General features: G+C 45.3%; 1 protein-coding gene across 9 annotated transcripts in view; it reads left to right on the top strand.

Annotated features, from left to right (window-relative positions):
* The window catches only part of igsf9bb (immunoglobulin superfamily, member 9Bb), an 827,780-nt gene that overhangs the window by 693,679 nt on the left and 118,184 nt on the right, over positions 1-15,917 (top strand). For all 9 annotated transcript variants that reach the window (XR_005458187.1, XR_005458188.1, XR_005458191.1 and 6 more), the window contains exons 8-9: positions 8,397-8,539; positions 14,766-14,906. Coding sequence is in view for 3 of the 9 variants with exons in the window: in XM_038779227.1 (XP_038635155.1) it covers positions 8,397-8,539; positions 14,766-14,906 (284 nt within the window). In the remaining 6 variants the exon portion in view is untranslated. The remainder of the gene's footprint in view (positions 1-8,396; positions 8,540-14,765; positions 14,907-15,917) is intronic.

The following is a 15,917-nucleotide window of genomic DNA, read 5'->3' as shown; positions in this document are numbered from 1 at the left end:
TTTTACAACACTCAACCTGACCTCAGCTGAACCTTGCTTGCTTCATACTGAGGAGGACGGAGGTTTTATGCTTTGGCAGAGCTTGTGGCAGAGTCCGGGGAGGGTTTTACTAGCTGGGGGGGGGGGGGGGGGGGTGTTTCCCTGGGACCCCTCCCAAGTTTGGAGAGGATGTATGGGGGGCAAAAACCAGGACGGATGAAGGAGATTGGGGCAGCCTTCACAAATGGCACCCCAACCTGCGGGGAGCTGTTCATTGTTGGGCTCACCAGCAAGAAATCATTTTGACTGCGGCCTTAGTGGAGAGAATCTTCTCAAGGCCAAAAACACAGCAAGTGCCTTGAACAGTGGGATGTTTCTCTGCCGTTCAGTGGACTTTAACTTGCGTCCTCTGAATTGCGCCTATTGATTCCTCTTGTTGGAAAGAACATAGCTGGAGGCCATCAACTGGGAATTCAGAAGAAACTTCATGACCCAAAGAGTGGTGTTAATGTGGAACTCACCGGAAGTGGTTGAAATGAATAGTATAAGTGCATTAAGGGGAAGTTTGACCCGCATTTGAGAATTGGAGATTCTTGGCGAAGGGGACAGATGATTGTGATGGTGGAGGCTCAAGTGTAGCAAACAAACTGGTATTAAGTTGTTGGGCAGAATGGCCTCTTGTCTGTGCTGTGTACCCTATCCGTCCATTAAGAAGCCAACCCTCAGTGCTCATTTACAACTTAAATATTCCCACCTGCTTTCAGCCGCAACAGAAATGTGCCAGGCACAAGCATAAACCCATTCGAAATTCTGCCATTGTGATTTCTGCCCCAATTTGTCCTCATGCACCAGTAACTGATACAAACAGGTTATTAGGTGGAGGAAAATGAAGCACAATGTTCTTGTTCCCGGAAAAAAAGAAAGACTTGCATTCATAGAACATAGAACATAGAACATAGAACGATACAGCGCAGTACAGGCCCTTCGGCCCTCGATGTTGCACCGACATGGAAAAAAATCTAAAGGCCATCTAACCTACACTATGCCCTTATCATCCATATGCTCATCCAATAAATTTTTAAATGCCCTCAATGTTGGCGAGTTCACTACTGTTGCAGGTAGGGCATTCCACGGCCTCACCACTCTTTGCGTAAAAAACCCACCTCTGACCTCTGTCCTATATCTATTACCCCTCAATTTAAGGCTATGTCCCCTCGTGCTAGCCACCTCCATCCGCGGGAGAAGGCTCTCGCTGTCCACCCTATCTAACCCTCTGATCATTTTGTATGCCTCTATTAAGTCACCTCTTAACCTTCTTCTCTCTAACGAAAACAACCTCAAGTCCATCAGCCTTTCCTCATAAGATTTTCCCTCCATACCAGGCAACATCCTGGTAAATCTCCTCTGCACCCGTTCCAAAGCTTCCACGTCCTTCCTATAATGAGGCGACCAGAACTGCACGCAACACTCCAAATGCGGCCGTACCAGAGTTTTGTACAACTGCAACATGACCTCATGGCTCCGGAACTCAATCCCTCTACCAATAAAGGCCAACACACCATAGGCCTTCTTCACAACCCTATCAACCTGGGTGGCAACTTTCAGGGATCTATGTACATGGACACCGAGATCCCTCTGCTCATCCACACTGCCAAGAATTTTACCATTAGCCAAATATTCCACATTTCTGTTATTCTTTCCAAAGTGAATCACCTCACACTTCTCCACATTAAACTCCATTTGCCACCTCTCAGCCCAGCTCTGCAGCTTATCTATGTCCCTCTGTAACCTGCAACATCCTTCCGCACTGTCTACAACTCCACCGACTTTAGTGTCGTCTGCAAATTTACTCACCCATCCTTCTGCGCCCTCCTCTAGGTCATTTATAAAAATGACAAACAGCAACGGCCCCAGAACAGATCCTTGTGGTACGCCACTCGTAACTGAACTCCATTCTGAACATTTCCCATCAACTACCACTCTCTGTCTTCTTTCAACTAGCCAATTTCTGATCCACATCTCTAAATCACCCTCAATCCCCAGCCTTCGTATTTTTTGCAATAGCCGACCGTGGGGAACCTTATCAAACGCTTTACTGAAATCCATATACACCACATCAACTGCTCTACCCTCGTCTACCTGTTCAGTCACCTTCTCAAAGAACTCGATAAGGTTTGTGAGGCATGACCTACCCTTCACAAAACCATGCTGACTGTCCCTAATCATATTATTCCTATCTAGATGATTATAAATCGTATCTTTTATAATCCTCTCCAAGACTTTACCCACCACAGACGTTAGGCTCACCGGCCTATAGTTACCGGGGTTATCTCTACTCCCCTTCTTGAACAAAGGGACCACATTTGCTATCCTCCAGTCCTCTGGCACTATTCCTGTAGCCAATGATGACCTAAAAATCAAAGCCAAAGGCTCAGCAATCTCTTCCCTGGCTTCCCAGAGAATCCTAGGATAAATCCCATCCGGCCCCGGGGACTTATCTATTTTCACCTTGTCCAGAATTGCCAACACTTCTTCCCTACGCACCTCAATGCCATCTATTCTAATATCCTGGGTCTCAGCATTCTCCTCCACAATATTATCTTTTTCTTGAGTGAATACTGACGAAAAGTATTCATTTAGTATCTCGCTTATCTCCTCAGCCTCCACACACAACTTCCCACCACTGTCCTTGACTGGCCCTACTCTTACCCTAGTCATTCTTTTATTCCTGACATACCTATAGAAAGCTTTTGGGTTTTCCTTGATCCTACCTGCCAAAGACTTCTCATGTCCCCTCCTTGCTCGTCTCAGCTCTCTCTTTAGATCCTTCCTCGCTTCCTTGTAACTATCAAGCGCCCCAACTGAAACTTCATGCCTCATCTTCACATAGGCCTCCTTCTTCCTCTTAACAAGAGATTCCACTTCTTTGGTAAACCACGGTTCCCTCGCTCGACCCCTTCCTCCCTGCCTGACTGGTACGTACTTATCAAGAACATGCAATAGCTGTTCCTTGAACAAGCTCCACATATCCAGTGTGCCCAACCCTTGCAGCCTACTTCTCCAACCAACACATCCTAAGTCATGTCTAATGGCATCATAATTGCCCTTCCCCCAGCTATAACTCTTGCCCTGCGGGGTATACTTATCCCTTTCCATCACTAACGTAAAGGTCAACGAATTGTGGTCACTGTTTCCAAAGTGCTCACCTACCTCCAGATCTAACACCTGGCCTGGTTCATTACCCAAAACCAAATCCAATGTGGCCTCGCCTCTTGTTGGCCTGTCAACATATTGTGTCAGGAAACCCTCCTGCACACATTGTACAAAGAATGACCCATCTAATGTACTCGAACTATATCTTTTCCAGTCAATATTTGGAAAGTTAAAGTCTCCCATAACAACTACCCTGTTACTTTCGCTCTTTTCCAGAATCATCTTCGCCATCCTTTCCTCTACATCCCTAGAACTATTAGGTGGCCTATAGAAAACTCCCAACAGGGTGACCTCTCCTTTCCTGTTTCTAACCTCAGCCCATACTACCTCGGAAGAAGAGTCCCCATCTAGCATCCTTTCCGCCACCGTAATACTGTCCTTGACTAGCAGCGCCACACCTCCCCCTCTTTTGCCCCCTTCTCTGAGCTTACTAAAACACCTAAACCCCGGAACCTGCAACAACCATTCCTGTCCCTGCTCTATCCATGTCTCTGAAATGGCCACAACATCGAAGTCCCAGGTACCAACCCATGCTGCCAGTTCCCCAACCTTATTTCGTATACTCCTGGCATTGAAGTAGACACACTTCAAACCACCTACCTGAACACTGGCACCCTCCTTCCTCCTTCTGCAGTTAACTGTCACTTGCCAACAGCCTCTCCACAAACCACCTTCAACTTAGGCTGACCGCACTGCACGTATGCAAATTCCCCCAGAACAGCTGATCAGTAGCTCTGCTCTGCTGCCCTCTGCTGGATGATTGCCTTCACTCAAACTCCTCGGGTCCACTTCGCAGATTCACCTTCAACTTAGGCTGACCGCACTGCACGTATGCAAATTCCCCCAGAACAGCTGATCAGTAGCTCTGCTCTGCTGCCCTCTGCTGGATGATTGCCTTCACTCAAACTCCTTGGGTCTACTTCGCAGATTCACCTTCAACTTAGGCTGACCGCACTGCACGTATGCAAATTCCCCCAGAACAGCTGATCAGTAGCTCTGCTCTGCTGCCCTCTGCTGGATGATTGCCTTCACTCAAACTCCTCGGGTCTACTTCGCAGATTCACCTTCAACTTAGGCTGACCGCACTGCACGTATGCAAATTCCCCCAGAACAGCTGATCAGTAGCTCTGCTCTGCTGCCCTCTGCTGGATGATTGCCTTCACTCAAACTCCTCGGGTCTACTTCGCAGATTCACCTTCAACTTAGGCTGACCGCACTGCACGTATGCAAATTCCCCCAGAACAGCTGATCAGTAGCTCTGCTCTGCTGCCCTCTGCTGGATGATTGCCTTCACTCAAACTCCTCGGGTCTACTTCGCAGATTCACCTTCAACTTAGGCTGACCGCACTGCACGTATGCAAATTCCCCCAGAACAGCTGATCAGTAGCTCTGCTCTGCTGCCCTCTGCTGGATGATTGCCTTCACTCAAACTCCTCGGGTCCACTTCGCAGATTCACCTTCAACTTAGGCTGACCGCACTGCACGTATGCAAATTCCCCCAGAACAGCTGATCAGTAGCTCTGCTCTGCTGCCCTCTGCTGGATGATTGCCTTCACTCAAACTCCTCGGGTCTACTTCGCAGATTCACCTTCAACTTAGGCTGACCGCACTGCACGTATGCAAATTCCCCCAGAACAGCTGATCAGTAGCCCTGCTCTGCTGCCCTCTGCTGGATGATTGCCTTCACTCAAACTCCTCGGGTCTACTTCGCAGATTCACCTTCAACTTCGGCTGACCGCACTGCACGTATGCAAATTCCCCCAGAACAGCTGATCAGTAGCTCTGCTCTGCTGCCCTCTGCTGGATGATTGCCTTCACTCAAACTCCTCGGGTCTACTTCGCAGATTCACCTTCAACTTAGGCTGACCGCACTGCACGTATGCAAATTCCCCCAGAACAGCTGATCAGTAGCTCTGCTCTGCTGCCCTCTGCTGGATGATTGCCTTCACTCAAACTCCTCGGGTCTACTTCGCAGATTCACCTTCAACTTAGGCTGACCGCACTGCACGTATGCAAATTCCCCCAGAACAGCTGATCAGTAGCTCTGCTCTGCTGCCCTCTGCTGAACATTTTTCACAGTCTCAGAATGAGCGAAAGCTGTTTGCAGCCATGAAGTACAATTTAGATATAGTTAATGTAAGAAATGCAGTAGTCCATTTGCACGCAGCAAGCTCCCTTGCACAACAATGTGATAATGATCAGATGATCTATTTTTGTGATGTCATTTGGGGGATAATTAATTGCTCAGGGCAGGGGGCATAATTCCCCTGCTCATCTCCAAATTTGTGCTGTGGAATCTTTTACATCCACTTGAAAGAACAGTCAGAGCCTTAGTTTAACATTTAATCCAAGAGACCAAGAGACACCACCTCCGAAAGTGCAACACTCCCTCAGTACTTCTTCACCCTCATGTTTGTGCTCATGCCCTGGGTTAGGAGTTGCATCTACAACCTCCTGCCTCAGAGGCCACGGCTCACATCCAACATTTATGACAATCTGCTGGTGGACGCAGTGTGTTTAATCTCTCAGAGGTGAGTGTAGTGAGTATAGACTCAAGGCTCTGCTCACTGAGCAATCTGCCGAATCTCTGACTCAACGCAGAGGAGGAGGGGAAATGGGATCAGACATGCAACGTTTTTTTTAAATTCAAATTTAGAGTACCCAATTATTTTTTTCTCCAATTAAGGGGCAATTTAGCATGGCCAATCCACCTAACTTGCACATCTTTTGGGTTGTGGGGGTGAAATCCACGCAGACACGGAGAGAAGGTGCAAACTCCACACGGACAGTGACCCAGAGCCGGGATTTGAACCCGGGTCCTCAGCGCCGTAGGCTGCAGTGCTAACCACTGCGCCACCGAGCTTCCTAGACATGCAAAGTTAGACAGTCTATTGGAATGGTATCCACTCACTCGTTCACGCGTCCAGGACATTTTGGTCGTACCGATATTATAGCCATTTCAGTTCCTCTTCAGTCTAGTTTCCCCTGCTCGTCATACATGTGCTATGCACATGCAAGCATCAAGGTAACAATCCTACTGATCAGAAGAATGAGCATGGAACCTCAGTTTGAAAATAAAGTTGCTTTGATTATTAGTCGTTGAATATTTGGAATGAAGTATTGCTGTCAGGCTCACAAAAGTAATTACATTTCGTAGTAGTGCGGAATATAAATAAGTCTCATTAGTTTTAACTTTTGTTCTAAATTGAATAGATATGAGCCGCAGAGACATAAGTACTGACTGCTGCATTTGCTGTAATCTCATTACTAGCTCACAGCAGGAAGGCTAAAAAAAATTAGAGTAGTTTGGCTGGCAACCAAGCCTGGGACCAAGAGCTCTGAGCCCCTTCTCAAGGCCGAGAATGTTGATTAACTGCCTCGCGTTTATCCTCATCTGGCATGGTTATCGTGTGGGCCTGTGTTTCAGTTTCGCTGCAGTCTCAGATTTTCTGTAATGGCCAGTAATAACTGAGAAGAAACTGGCAATTTTCCAGATACGCCTGGTCTGATTCAAGAGTTCTTTCTGCTTTAAATCGTACTGAATTCTTCTAAAATAAGATGCATCACGATGAAATATCCCATAACGTAAAATGCGGAAGGGAATGCAGAGGGAGGAGAAAATAAAACCCTCGAGAACGCTTTGTGATTTTCCTTCCCTTCAAAGATATCATGCGATTATACCGGATGTTGTCTTGATGATTATGATTGCTGAACTGCAAAGTTTGTTTTCCGTCATCAGGTTAATCGTGCCTGGAACCCCAATCGCTCAGTTAATCAAATGGTGTACTTTAAGCACACCAGCGAGCTCCAACACCCACTCCTTGTTGCTGGCCACATCAACCGGGGCAACAATGGGAGAAACGGGTTAAAAGACCGCCACACCCATCATTGCACACCCTGCTAGATGGTGATAGCTCACACACCTCCTTCCCCAGTCTCGAGTCATTGTCATTCCGAGGAAAGGCCAAAGGAATCCATGGCCTATTTCTGGAAAGCCTTCCCTCCAAGTCCCCAAGGTAATTGATTAGATTGTAGGTGACGATAATTACAGCAATGTATCACTCGTTATACATTTCTCATGCAAAGTCCATGCGGCTAATTGTGAACACACCTGGCTTTGAGCCAGTAGCTTCCTGGTTCATGTTAGGTTAGGAATGCACAAATCCAATGTGATAAGATAGCTGTTAGAGCTGCTGTTCCCTTTCCCAGTGGCATGCTATAGAAACAATCTCAAATTCATGGGTATTTGCGAAAGATAGACGTTTCTGGAAGAGAGATTTGGTCAGCATTTTTCACTCAATTTGCAAAACTAGACAGAACGTCAGATCAAAATGGAATGCACCATCACCTAATTTAATTGAAATAGCTTAATAGAATGACACCCAACTCATGTTGTTGGAAAAGAAGCAAGGAACAGCATTTTCCTTAAAGACAGTGTGAGGGTCATTTTAACCTAATCCACCCATTGGAAAACTGGCGAAATCAAGTGAAATGCTTGTTTAATTTTCACTTAATATATTTTTCCATTGAGGTCAAGTGAAAGTAAACAAGATGCAAAAAAAAACAGCATTGGACCCAATCCAGTCAGTTCCACCAATGAATTAGGATTTATTACTCCCAGTGTCTCCCACAACTACAACTTTACACAATTCCCTCAGACGTCACCGAGCTCACAGATACTGAGGCACAAATGCTTCAAAACATAGAGATTAGATTGAATCACAGTAATAGATTTGCAATTATAATTTGTTACAATGGTTTGATTGTATAATTTGGCTAAGTTTGCAATCCTTATTTACAACTACTCCCACACATTCACAAATGCTGAACATACAACAAAATACCTAGCTGTCTCACAGTAAGCACAGTTCCTAAATATTTACCTGTATCTTTTTTGGCAAGCCCCTCTATATGCTATACAATAGTAATTTGGGAAATCTATAGGGAAATGTTGACATATGTTGAAGAAAGGTAAAATACAAGCTCGACAGAATATCAGTGAATATTGTATTTATAAGCACCTAAGGGATATCATTTCTCAGTATTTACACCAGTAGAAACAAAGCAAAAAAATATTTGGGTGTGTTTTCCCCCTGTACACACCAAAGACCCTCTACAGTAGAACAATCTGATCATGACATTGGAAGGCTGCAGATTCAGCCCTCAATTTAAGCTTTGACCCCAGCTTGTTCATTACTTGTCAGATCCAGCACGAGTTGTCAACATGCCTCCCACCATTTATCTGCCTGTTGGAATGCCCGGATATATCAAGTGCCCAGTGGATGCGGATCCGCCAGTAACACAAGTCAAGTGGACCAAAGATGGACGACCACTAAAGATTGAAAAGGTAAAATGTAGGATTTACGGACAGTAACTTCAGTTTGTTCTAAGGACAAAAGTCTAGAGTCTGGATGCCTTTTATTAAGTTCACTTGGGATCTGATGGCATTTACTCTGATTCCTAAACGCAGGCGTTTGAGACTGAACAAATAAGTAGATCAATAAATACTGGAAGTTTAAGAAAGTAAGATCGCACAAAAATATATTTTTCCTCAGACAGTAAAGCAATGGTGTTCATAATATGACCAGGCCAGTTTTAAAAAAATATATATTTTATTCCAAACTCAAATAAGATTGGGTCAGCAAGCGAGGCAGGGTACTACTTTGAACCCCACTATCTCCGACAGAGGCTTGAACACTGCTTCACAAAAGCCCTCCAGTTTCTCACCCCCCCACCCCCCCAGAACTTATGGGCATGCTTCGCCGCACCGCCCCCCCCCCCTCCCCCCTCCCCCCCCCCCCCACCCCCCCCCTCCTCCTCCCACACACGCACACACACACACACTACTCACAGTGACTCTCCATCCATGGGAAGAACAACCTCATCCGGGTCCTGGTCATATGTACCCTGAGAACCACCTTGAATTGAATGGACTTATACTTACACATGAGGATGTCGCATTAACCCAGTGCAATATCTCACTCCATATCCCCCACCCTCGCTTGGACCCCAGCTCTTCTGCCCACCTGCCCTTGAGCCTTTCCACTAATAACATCTCTTTCTTTCCCAACCACCCATAAATATCAGCGATCTTCCCTTCCCCCACAAGTCTGGCGCTAACAGCTTCTCCAATAACGAATGCTCCGGTATTTGGGGAAACTGGGCGGCTCCTTCAGCGTAAAATCCTAAACTTGTAAGTATCGGAACTCACTTCTCTTGGGTAACTCAAACTTCTCCTGAAGCTCTGCCAAACCTGCAAGCCATTCCTTTAAAAATAGATTCCTCACTTGCCATACCCCTGCGCTCTGCCATCTCTCAGACATTGCGTCCATCTGTCCTGGCGCAAACTTACGATTCTCACACAATGGGGTCAGTAGCGACCCCTGCCCCAACTTAAAGTGCTTCCATAACCGATTCCAAATCTTTATCGTTGACACCCCCGCCGGGCTACTAGTGTATATCCCCAGGGCAAACAGAAGCGGGGCCATTGCCATAGCCCTTAAACTTGACCCCTTACAGGAGTCCTCCTCCACCCACACCCAATCCGACCCCCACCCCCCCCCCACCCCCGCCCACCCACCATTGTCTCACCTTCTCCACATCAGCTGCCCAGTCATAATGCTAACCCCCCCCCCACCCCCCCCCCCCCCACCCCCCCACTCTCCTTTTCCTCTGCAAAAAGGCCCCACTGACCCTCGGTGTCTTGGCTGCCCACACAAACTTGGAAATCAATCCATCCAGCCTTCGCAAAAAGGTGTTAGGGAGAAAAAATTGGGAGACACTGGAAGATAAAAAGGAACCTAGGCAACACGTTCATCTTAACAGCCTGCACCTTCCCTGCCAATGACAACGGCAAAACGGCATCTCCTCAGATCCCACTTAACCCCCTCCACCAATCCCAGTATGTTCCACCTGTGAATCGTTACCCAATCATGAGCAATCTAAATCCCAAAATATCGGAACCTAAACTTAGCAACCCTAATTGGCAAAGCCCCAAGACTCGTACTCTTCCCCAAGTCATCCACCGGGAAGAACTCACTCTTTCCCACATTCAATTTGGACCCAGAGAAGGCCCCGAATTTCTGCAACAAGTTCATTATTCGTCCATACTCTCCAATGGGTCTGCCACACATAGCAGTAAATCATGTAAATCATCGGGGTACAACGACACCCGATGCCCCTTACCCCCCCCCCCCCCCCCTCTCTCACCCAGGCCAGTTCTGACCTACTTCTCCATACCCATGAGCCTCACACAGTTGATAGCCTATTCCAAGACACAATATTGGTTGAATTTGCATTGATTATTGTTTCCTCTCGTTTTCTTGCTCTTGCAGAATAAAGTGAGGAAATTATACTCGGGAGTAGGATTCTCTCAACTTCTGTTATCACAGAACTATTAGTTCGACGGCCCTTTCCCTATTCCATCTTCCTGTGGAGAAGTATTTGACCACTCCATTTAAATTGTGCATAATATGAGGAATTCAGATGCATTTCCCATCCCTCTGGGTGTACCACGTTGCAATAGTTGACTCTTCAACAAGGCATTGGATGGAATTGGGATCATTTACCGACAGCATTTGACTAACACTGTCAGGAAATGCAACTCGCTGAAAACTGAGATGCTACTGAAAATACTTGTGAGATGGCAATGCCGATGCTAAGCTATGTGGTTAGACCTGGTCCAAAATCAATGCTGCAGGATTGTAGCCTCATATCCCATTTATTCTCCCATTCAGTGGGACTAATTGCCAGCTGCAGAGCCTCACAGTTTTGACCCAATGACTCTAAACGAGGATAGCAATGAATCAAATACAAAGTACACATCGATCAAAATATGTTTCAAAATCATATTCTGTGGGGAAATGGTGTATAACAGGCGCAGCCAGTATGATCACTAGTTACATTAACCAGACAGCTACAAGGGCCAATCAGCACTGATCGCAGCATGCTAGGAATTTGGTTTGGGCTGCACTTGGCCTTCGTGAGGAGCTGGCAAGAGGAATAAATATCTGCGGGTGGCAACTTCTGCACACAGTATCTGTGTGCGGATACTTGGTTATGGCGAACAAGTATCTCAGCTGTAGCACCCTCCAGGTGTACATAGCTTGTAGACACTCTCGACCAACACTTACATTGAAGAGTGGCTACCTGGACAAAGTACCAGAGGGCTGTGGTCGCAGTTGGAACTGTCCTTCAGAGATGGGCAACACTATCAAAAATGAGAGAGAAAGGGTTAATGACAAGGCTGATGTTGAATGGTGGCGGGCTTGAATTGACACCCAAACAGTGGAGCCAGCTACATTGCTGTTTGATCTGCTTTCTTTATTTTATTAAATTTTTATTCTGATTCCTAAAGCATTTAAATCAATACAAATGGTTTATTCTTAAATCCAGATTATTTGCTTCTCACCAGGATCACTCAATTAACAGGCTATGACTTCTATTATTTTTGGAATTGCTGCGTGGGTTGGAACATTTCATTTCAAATTACATTGTCAAGTTCCACCTATTGGCAACCCCGTTGAACATTTGTCAACATTTAACTGCGGCACCTTTTACAACTGAAGTAGGAATATTCAATGTTAAACTTTATGTAACATGAGCTGAATACAGCATGCTCTGCTTAAAGCACATTCTAATTGCACATTTTTGCTTTAATGCAGTTTGTAAATTAGGATAGTTAGAACCATAGAATTCCTACAGTGTAGAAGCAGGCCTTTTGGCCCATTGAGTCTGCAGCGACCCTCTGAATGAGCACCCGACCTCGGCCCACCCCCCCGCCATATCCCTGTAACCCTACCTCGCCTTTTGTACACTAAGGGGCAATTTAGCTTGATCAATCCGCCTAAACTGTACATCTTTGCACTGTGGGAGGAAACGGAGCACCCGGAGGAAACCCACGCAGACAAGGCGAGACAGCAGTGCTAACCACTGTGCCACCCCCTCTGAAGAGCGCTGCTTAGTTTTAATTTTAGATGTTTACTATGTATGCAGCCTTTTTTAAGAACACCATCAGCCCTGACGCTTCAGCTCACAGTTTCCCTCTCCCGACCCTATCAATCCCTTATTCCCACATTTTTCCACCCCTATTTTCCAGCTTGCCAATTCTCTCCCCGACCCTTCAGCTCACTGTTTCTCTTTCCTGCCTTATCGGCGCTTCCTTTCCATGACCTACCCACCCTCTCCCACCCATTACCTCCCTCCCACTTGCCACTTCCCTCTCCTGAATTCCTGCTACTTACCGCTCACTGTCTTGCCCACCACTCCTCTTCCAAACTCTCGCAGCGACCATGGGCTCAGGGGAAAAGTGGGAAGAGGGAGGGAGTGCGCACACAGCAAGAGGGGCAGTGAGTGAGAGGAAGCGAGCAGGAGAGGGAAGCAGGAAGGAGCAAAATGGCCGGAAGTAGGAAGCAGGAAGGAGCAGTAGTGTTGGGAGAGGGAAACAAGAAGGAGCAGGAATGTTGGGAGAGGGATGCAGCAAGGAGGGAGCAGGAGGGTTGGGAGAGGAGAGCAGGAAGGAGTGGCAAGGTGGGGAGAAGGAAGCAAGAAGAAACAGGCGATAAGAATTGCAGATCTGAAGCTAACCCACTCTTCTTTCTTATTTGAATGTGAATTTTGTTTAGCATGTTTAAATTTCCGCACAATATTAGGAACATTGCCAGTTTGCCTGAAAGTACTTACCTTAATACAAAGTGACGTATGCCAATCTTTCCCCCTCATGATTATATTATTTTCCACCAAACAGCATCTGGTACCCTACTGAAAAGCGACAGCTCCTATGCCAGTGTAACTGGCACATATTTGTGTCAGGGCATCCAATACTTAAATCCATGGTTGCAAAGTGAAAACTCTACCTTCTACGCTGGCAGATTCCATACCTCAGAGATTTGATTTGTAACTAACGGACATTGAAGTATTGTTCCAACTTATTGAGAACCCATTTTGTAAATAGGTAAATGTATTACAAAGGTATGAGGGTAGCAAACGAGGAGCAAATACATCATGTTTATCTATAGTCACCTACATTACTCAGAACATTTGTATTCCTTCATGTTTACCTACCCAAATCAGCCACACATAATTAATAAACTTGGTTAGTACATTAACAAGGATAAAATATGCATTAACTCTTCAGCGATTTTGGAACCCACTCAGAATTGAAACGTATTTATTTCATGGATCTCACTTTAATGGAGTGCTAATGAACTCCGATGGATGTTGTAGCAGTCTTACCTCTCGTGTTGTGCACTTTATATTACCACTTGGTGGTTGCCAAATGGAATCAGAAGTGGCATTATTCCAACTGTTAAATATTTCTGAGGGCTTATTTTTCCCTTTCCTATTTTGCTGAGCGAAATTAAAGCAGTCATCACAAATAAGGACAGAGTTTTGCCACGTGTAAACAGACGTTTTGATTCAGTGTATCTTGTGATTAGTACTTTGGCAATGATGCAAACAGTTTGCGGGCAATCATATCACACCTGTGGTCATTTTGCAAAGTGCACTGATTGCAAACTAGAAGTTGCAGGGTTACAATTCAACATAAAAATGGCCTTTTTGTATTTCAAATCGTTTCTGTTTGTACATTTCTACATTCAAACCCACGCCCATAATGGTGGTATAATGAAAACCCTACTTTCTCTATTGTTGGGCTGCATCGCTGGACTGGAATTTCAATCTGACTTGCATTTTTGTAAACACTGAGCAAGCACGTTGCTGATTGCCAGCGGTCACAGGAATATTTTTTGCAACACGAAGTGAGATTTAAAACGAGTGCAACTCTTTCCTTTCTCTCTTGGTCACCTGTGGTTGGACCAAAGAAGAGCATTCAAGCATGGGTTTTTGGATGCACCAGGCCCAACAGATAACCAGCCAAGCCAATGAGCTTTTTACTCATTCAAACTTGGTTTGGGATGTGGGGCAAACACTGAGATAAGTAGGAAGGAATAAATCATTTTTTTTGGTAGATTACCTCAAGCCAACTCCAAATGCTCTTAATGTGTGGTCACTGCTATTTTCCAGGCAAGTGCAGCATCCAATTGTTCACAGAAAGCTCCATCAAACAATATTGAGATTAATGTCCCCTTCATCCTGTTTATCTCACATTGAACGATGGATAAATATTGACCAGGAAATCACGAGAAATCCCCTCCCCCCCACCCACCCCCTGCCAAAGCTCTTCAAGGATAAATGCCGTGGGATCTTCCATGTTCACCTAATCTAACAGATGGGGCTTCGGGTTAATGACTCATTTCAAGCTTCAGTCTAAAGTATGTACTCAGGTCCTGCAATGGGTCTTGACCCATGAGCTTCTGATCCAGAAGTGAAACTGCTGCTGAGCAAGTCAAGCTGATACTTGATAGAATTTACATCTCCAGTGAGCAAAGCTTAAGGAGGAAAACTGAAAGAACTGTGTTGTTGCAATTTCTGCTACATTAGGATGTTTACCTGACTTGAAATCTATCTGGTACAACATTACCATAAGAGCCTTTCCAAAACACTGCATTATTAGGATGTTCTGGTTGTATCCTAGTTGTTTGGTTCGTATCATTTACATTAACTTTTTCCGGCAGTTTCAAGGTTGGAATTTGCTAAATGATGGGACCATTACGCTGGAAGAAGCTACAGAAGAAGCTCTTGGCACTTACACCTGTGTGCCTTACAACAGTCTAGGTACAATGGGACAATCTCCCCCTGCTCGATTGGTGCTAAAGGTAAGTTGCAACTGATTAATCTATTCTTGTCTGCAGCTGAATGAAATAAGGCATCCTTTGAACCTGCCAGGCACCTGCAGTGTCCAATTGTTCAATTCAAATGAAAGCTGCAAATTCTAGATCCCTATGAAATGATAAATGTTTATTATTCGGAAGCCAAGCTGTTGAAATATATCACCAGCGCTAACAATACCAATGTATTTACAATACACAATGAGCTGTATTGTATTCAAAACTCAGAGGAACTCTCCGTGTCTGCGTGGTTTCCTCCAGGTGCTCCGGTTTCCTCCCATAGTCCAAAGATGTGCAGGTTAGGTGGAATCACTACATTAAATAGTTCCTTAGTTTGCCTGTGCGTGTGAGTGTGGCTTTGCTTGATGTGGTGTAACGCCCCTCAAGCTATAAGCCCCTGGTGGCAGACTAGCAACCTGTTCCCGGAATAATTAGCTGCAGAGACAGACAAAAGTCTGACCTATGAGCTGTCAGTCTGCTGAAAGGTTGCGAGAGAGAGAGATTTTTGAAAGCTTAATGCGTTTTGAAAGATACAAATGCTACATTTGACATGGAACTGCCTGATCATCCGCATCCCAGACACTTTAATGTTGCCCTGAAGAAGGTTGCCCGGGGTGGGGTTGATGATCTATGCTGAACTCTTAAGCATCAAGCATCTCTAATCAATTAGTCTTACATGTTATTTAAGTTTTTCCTTTCAAAGCCTCGCTTCATTTGCATTAAGCAGAAACTGGAACCTTTCAGGAGAAATGTTACCTTGTAATTGTTAATGAGTTTGAAAAAGCCTCGACTAATATCCATAGCGCAACAAACCTATTAGAGCAGACCACCAGAGGGGCCAATGGACAGGTAGAATGAACTGTCAAACATATTGATCAATAGCATTTCAAAAGAAATTAGCATTTTCCTGGAAATACGCAGAATATCATGCAGATTGTTCTTCTAAGTATAGAATGATTAATTTGTAGATGAGTTGTACATATCTTTTCTGCTCAATTT

The sequence above is a fragment of the Scyliorhinus canicula genome, chromosome 19 (genome assembly GCF_902713615.1).
Source record: "Scyliorhinus canicula chromosome 19, sScyCan1.1, whole genome shotgun sequence".
Lineage (NCBI taxonomy): Eukaryota > Metazoa > Chordata > Chondrichthyes > Carcharhiniformes > Scyliorhinidae > Scyliorhinus > Scyliorhinus canicula.
This window is presented reverse-complemented; position numbering and strand designations above follow the sequence as displayed.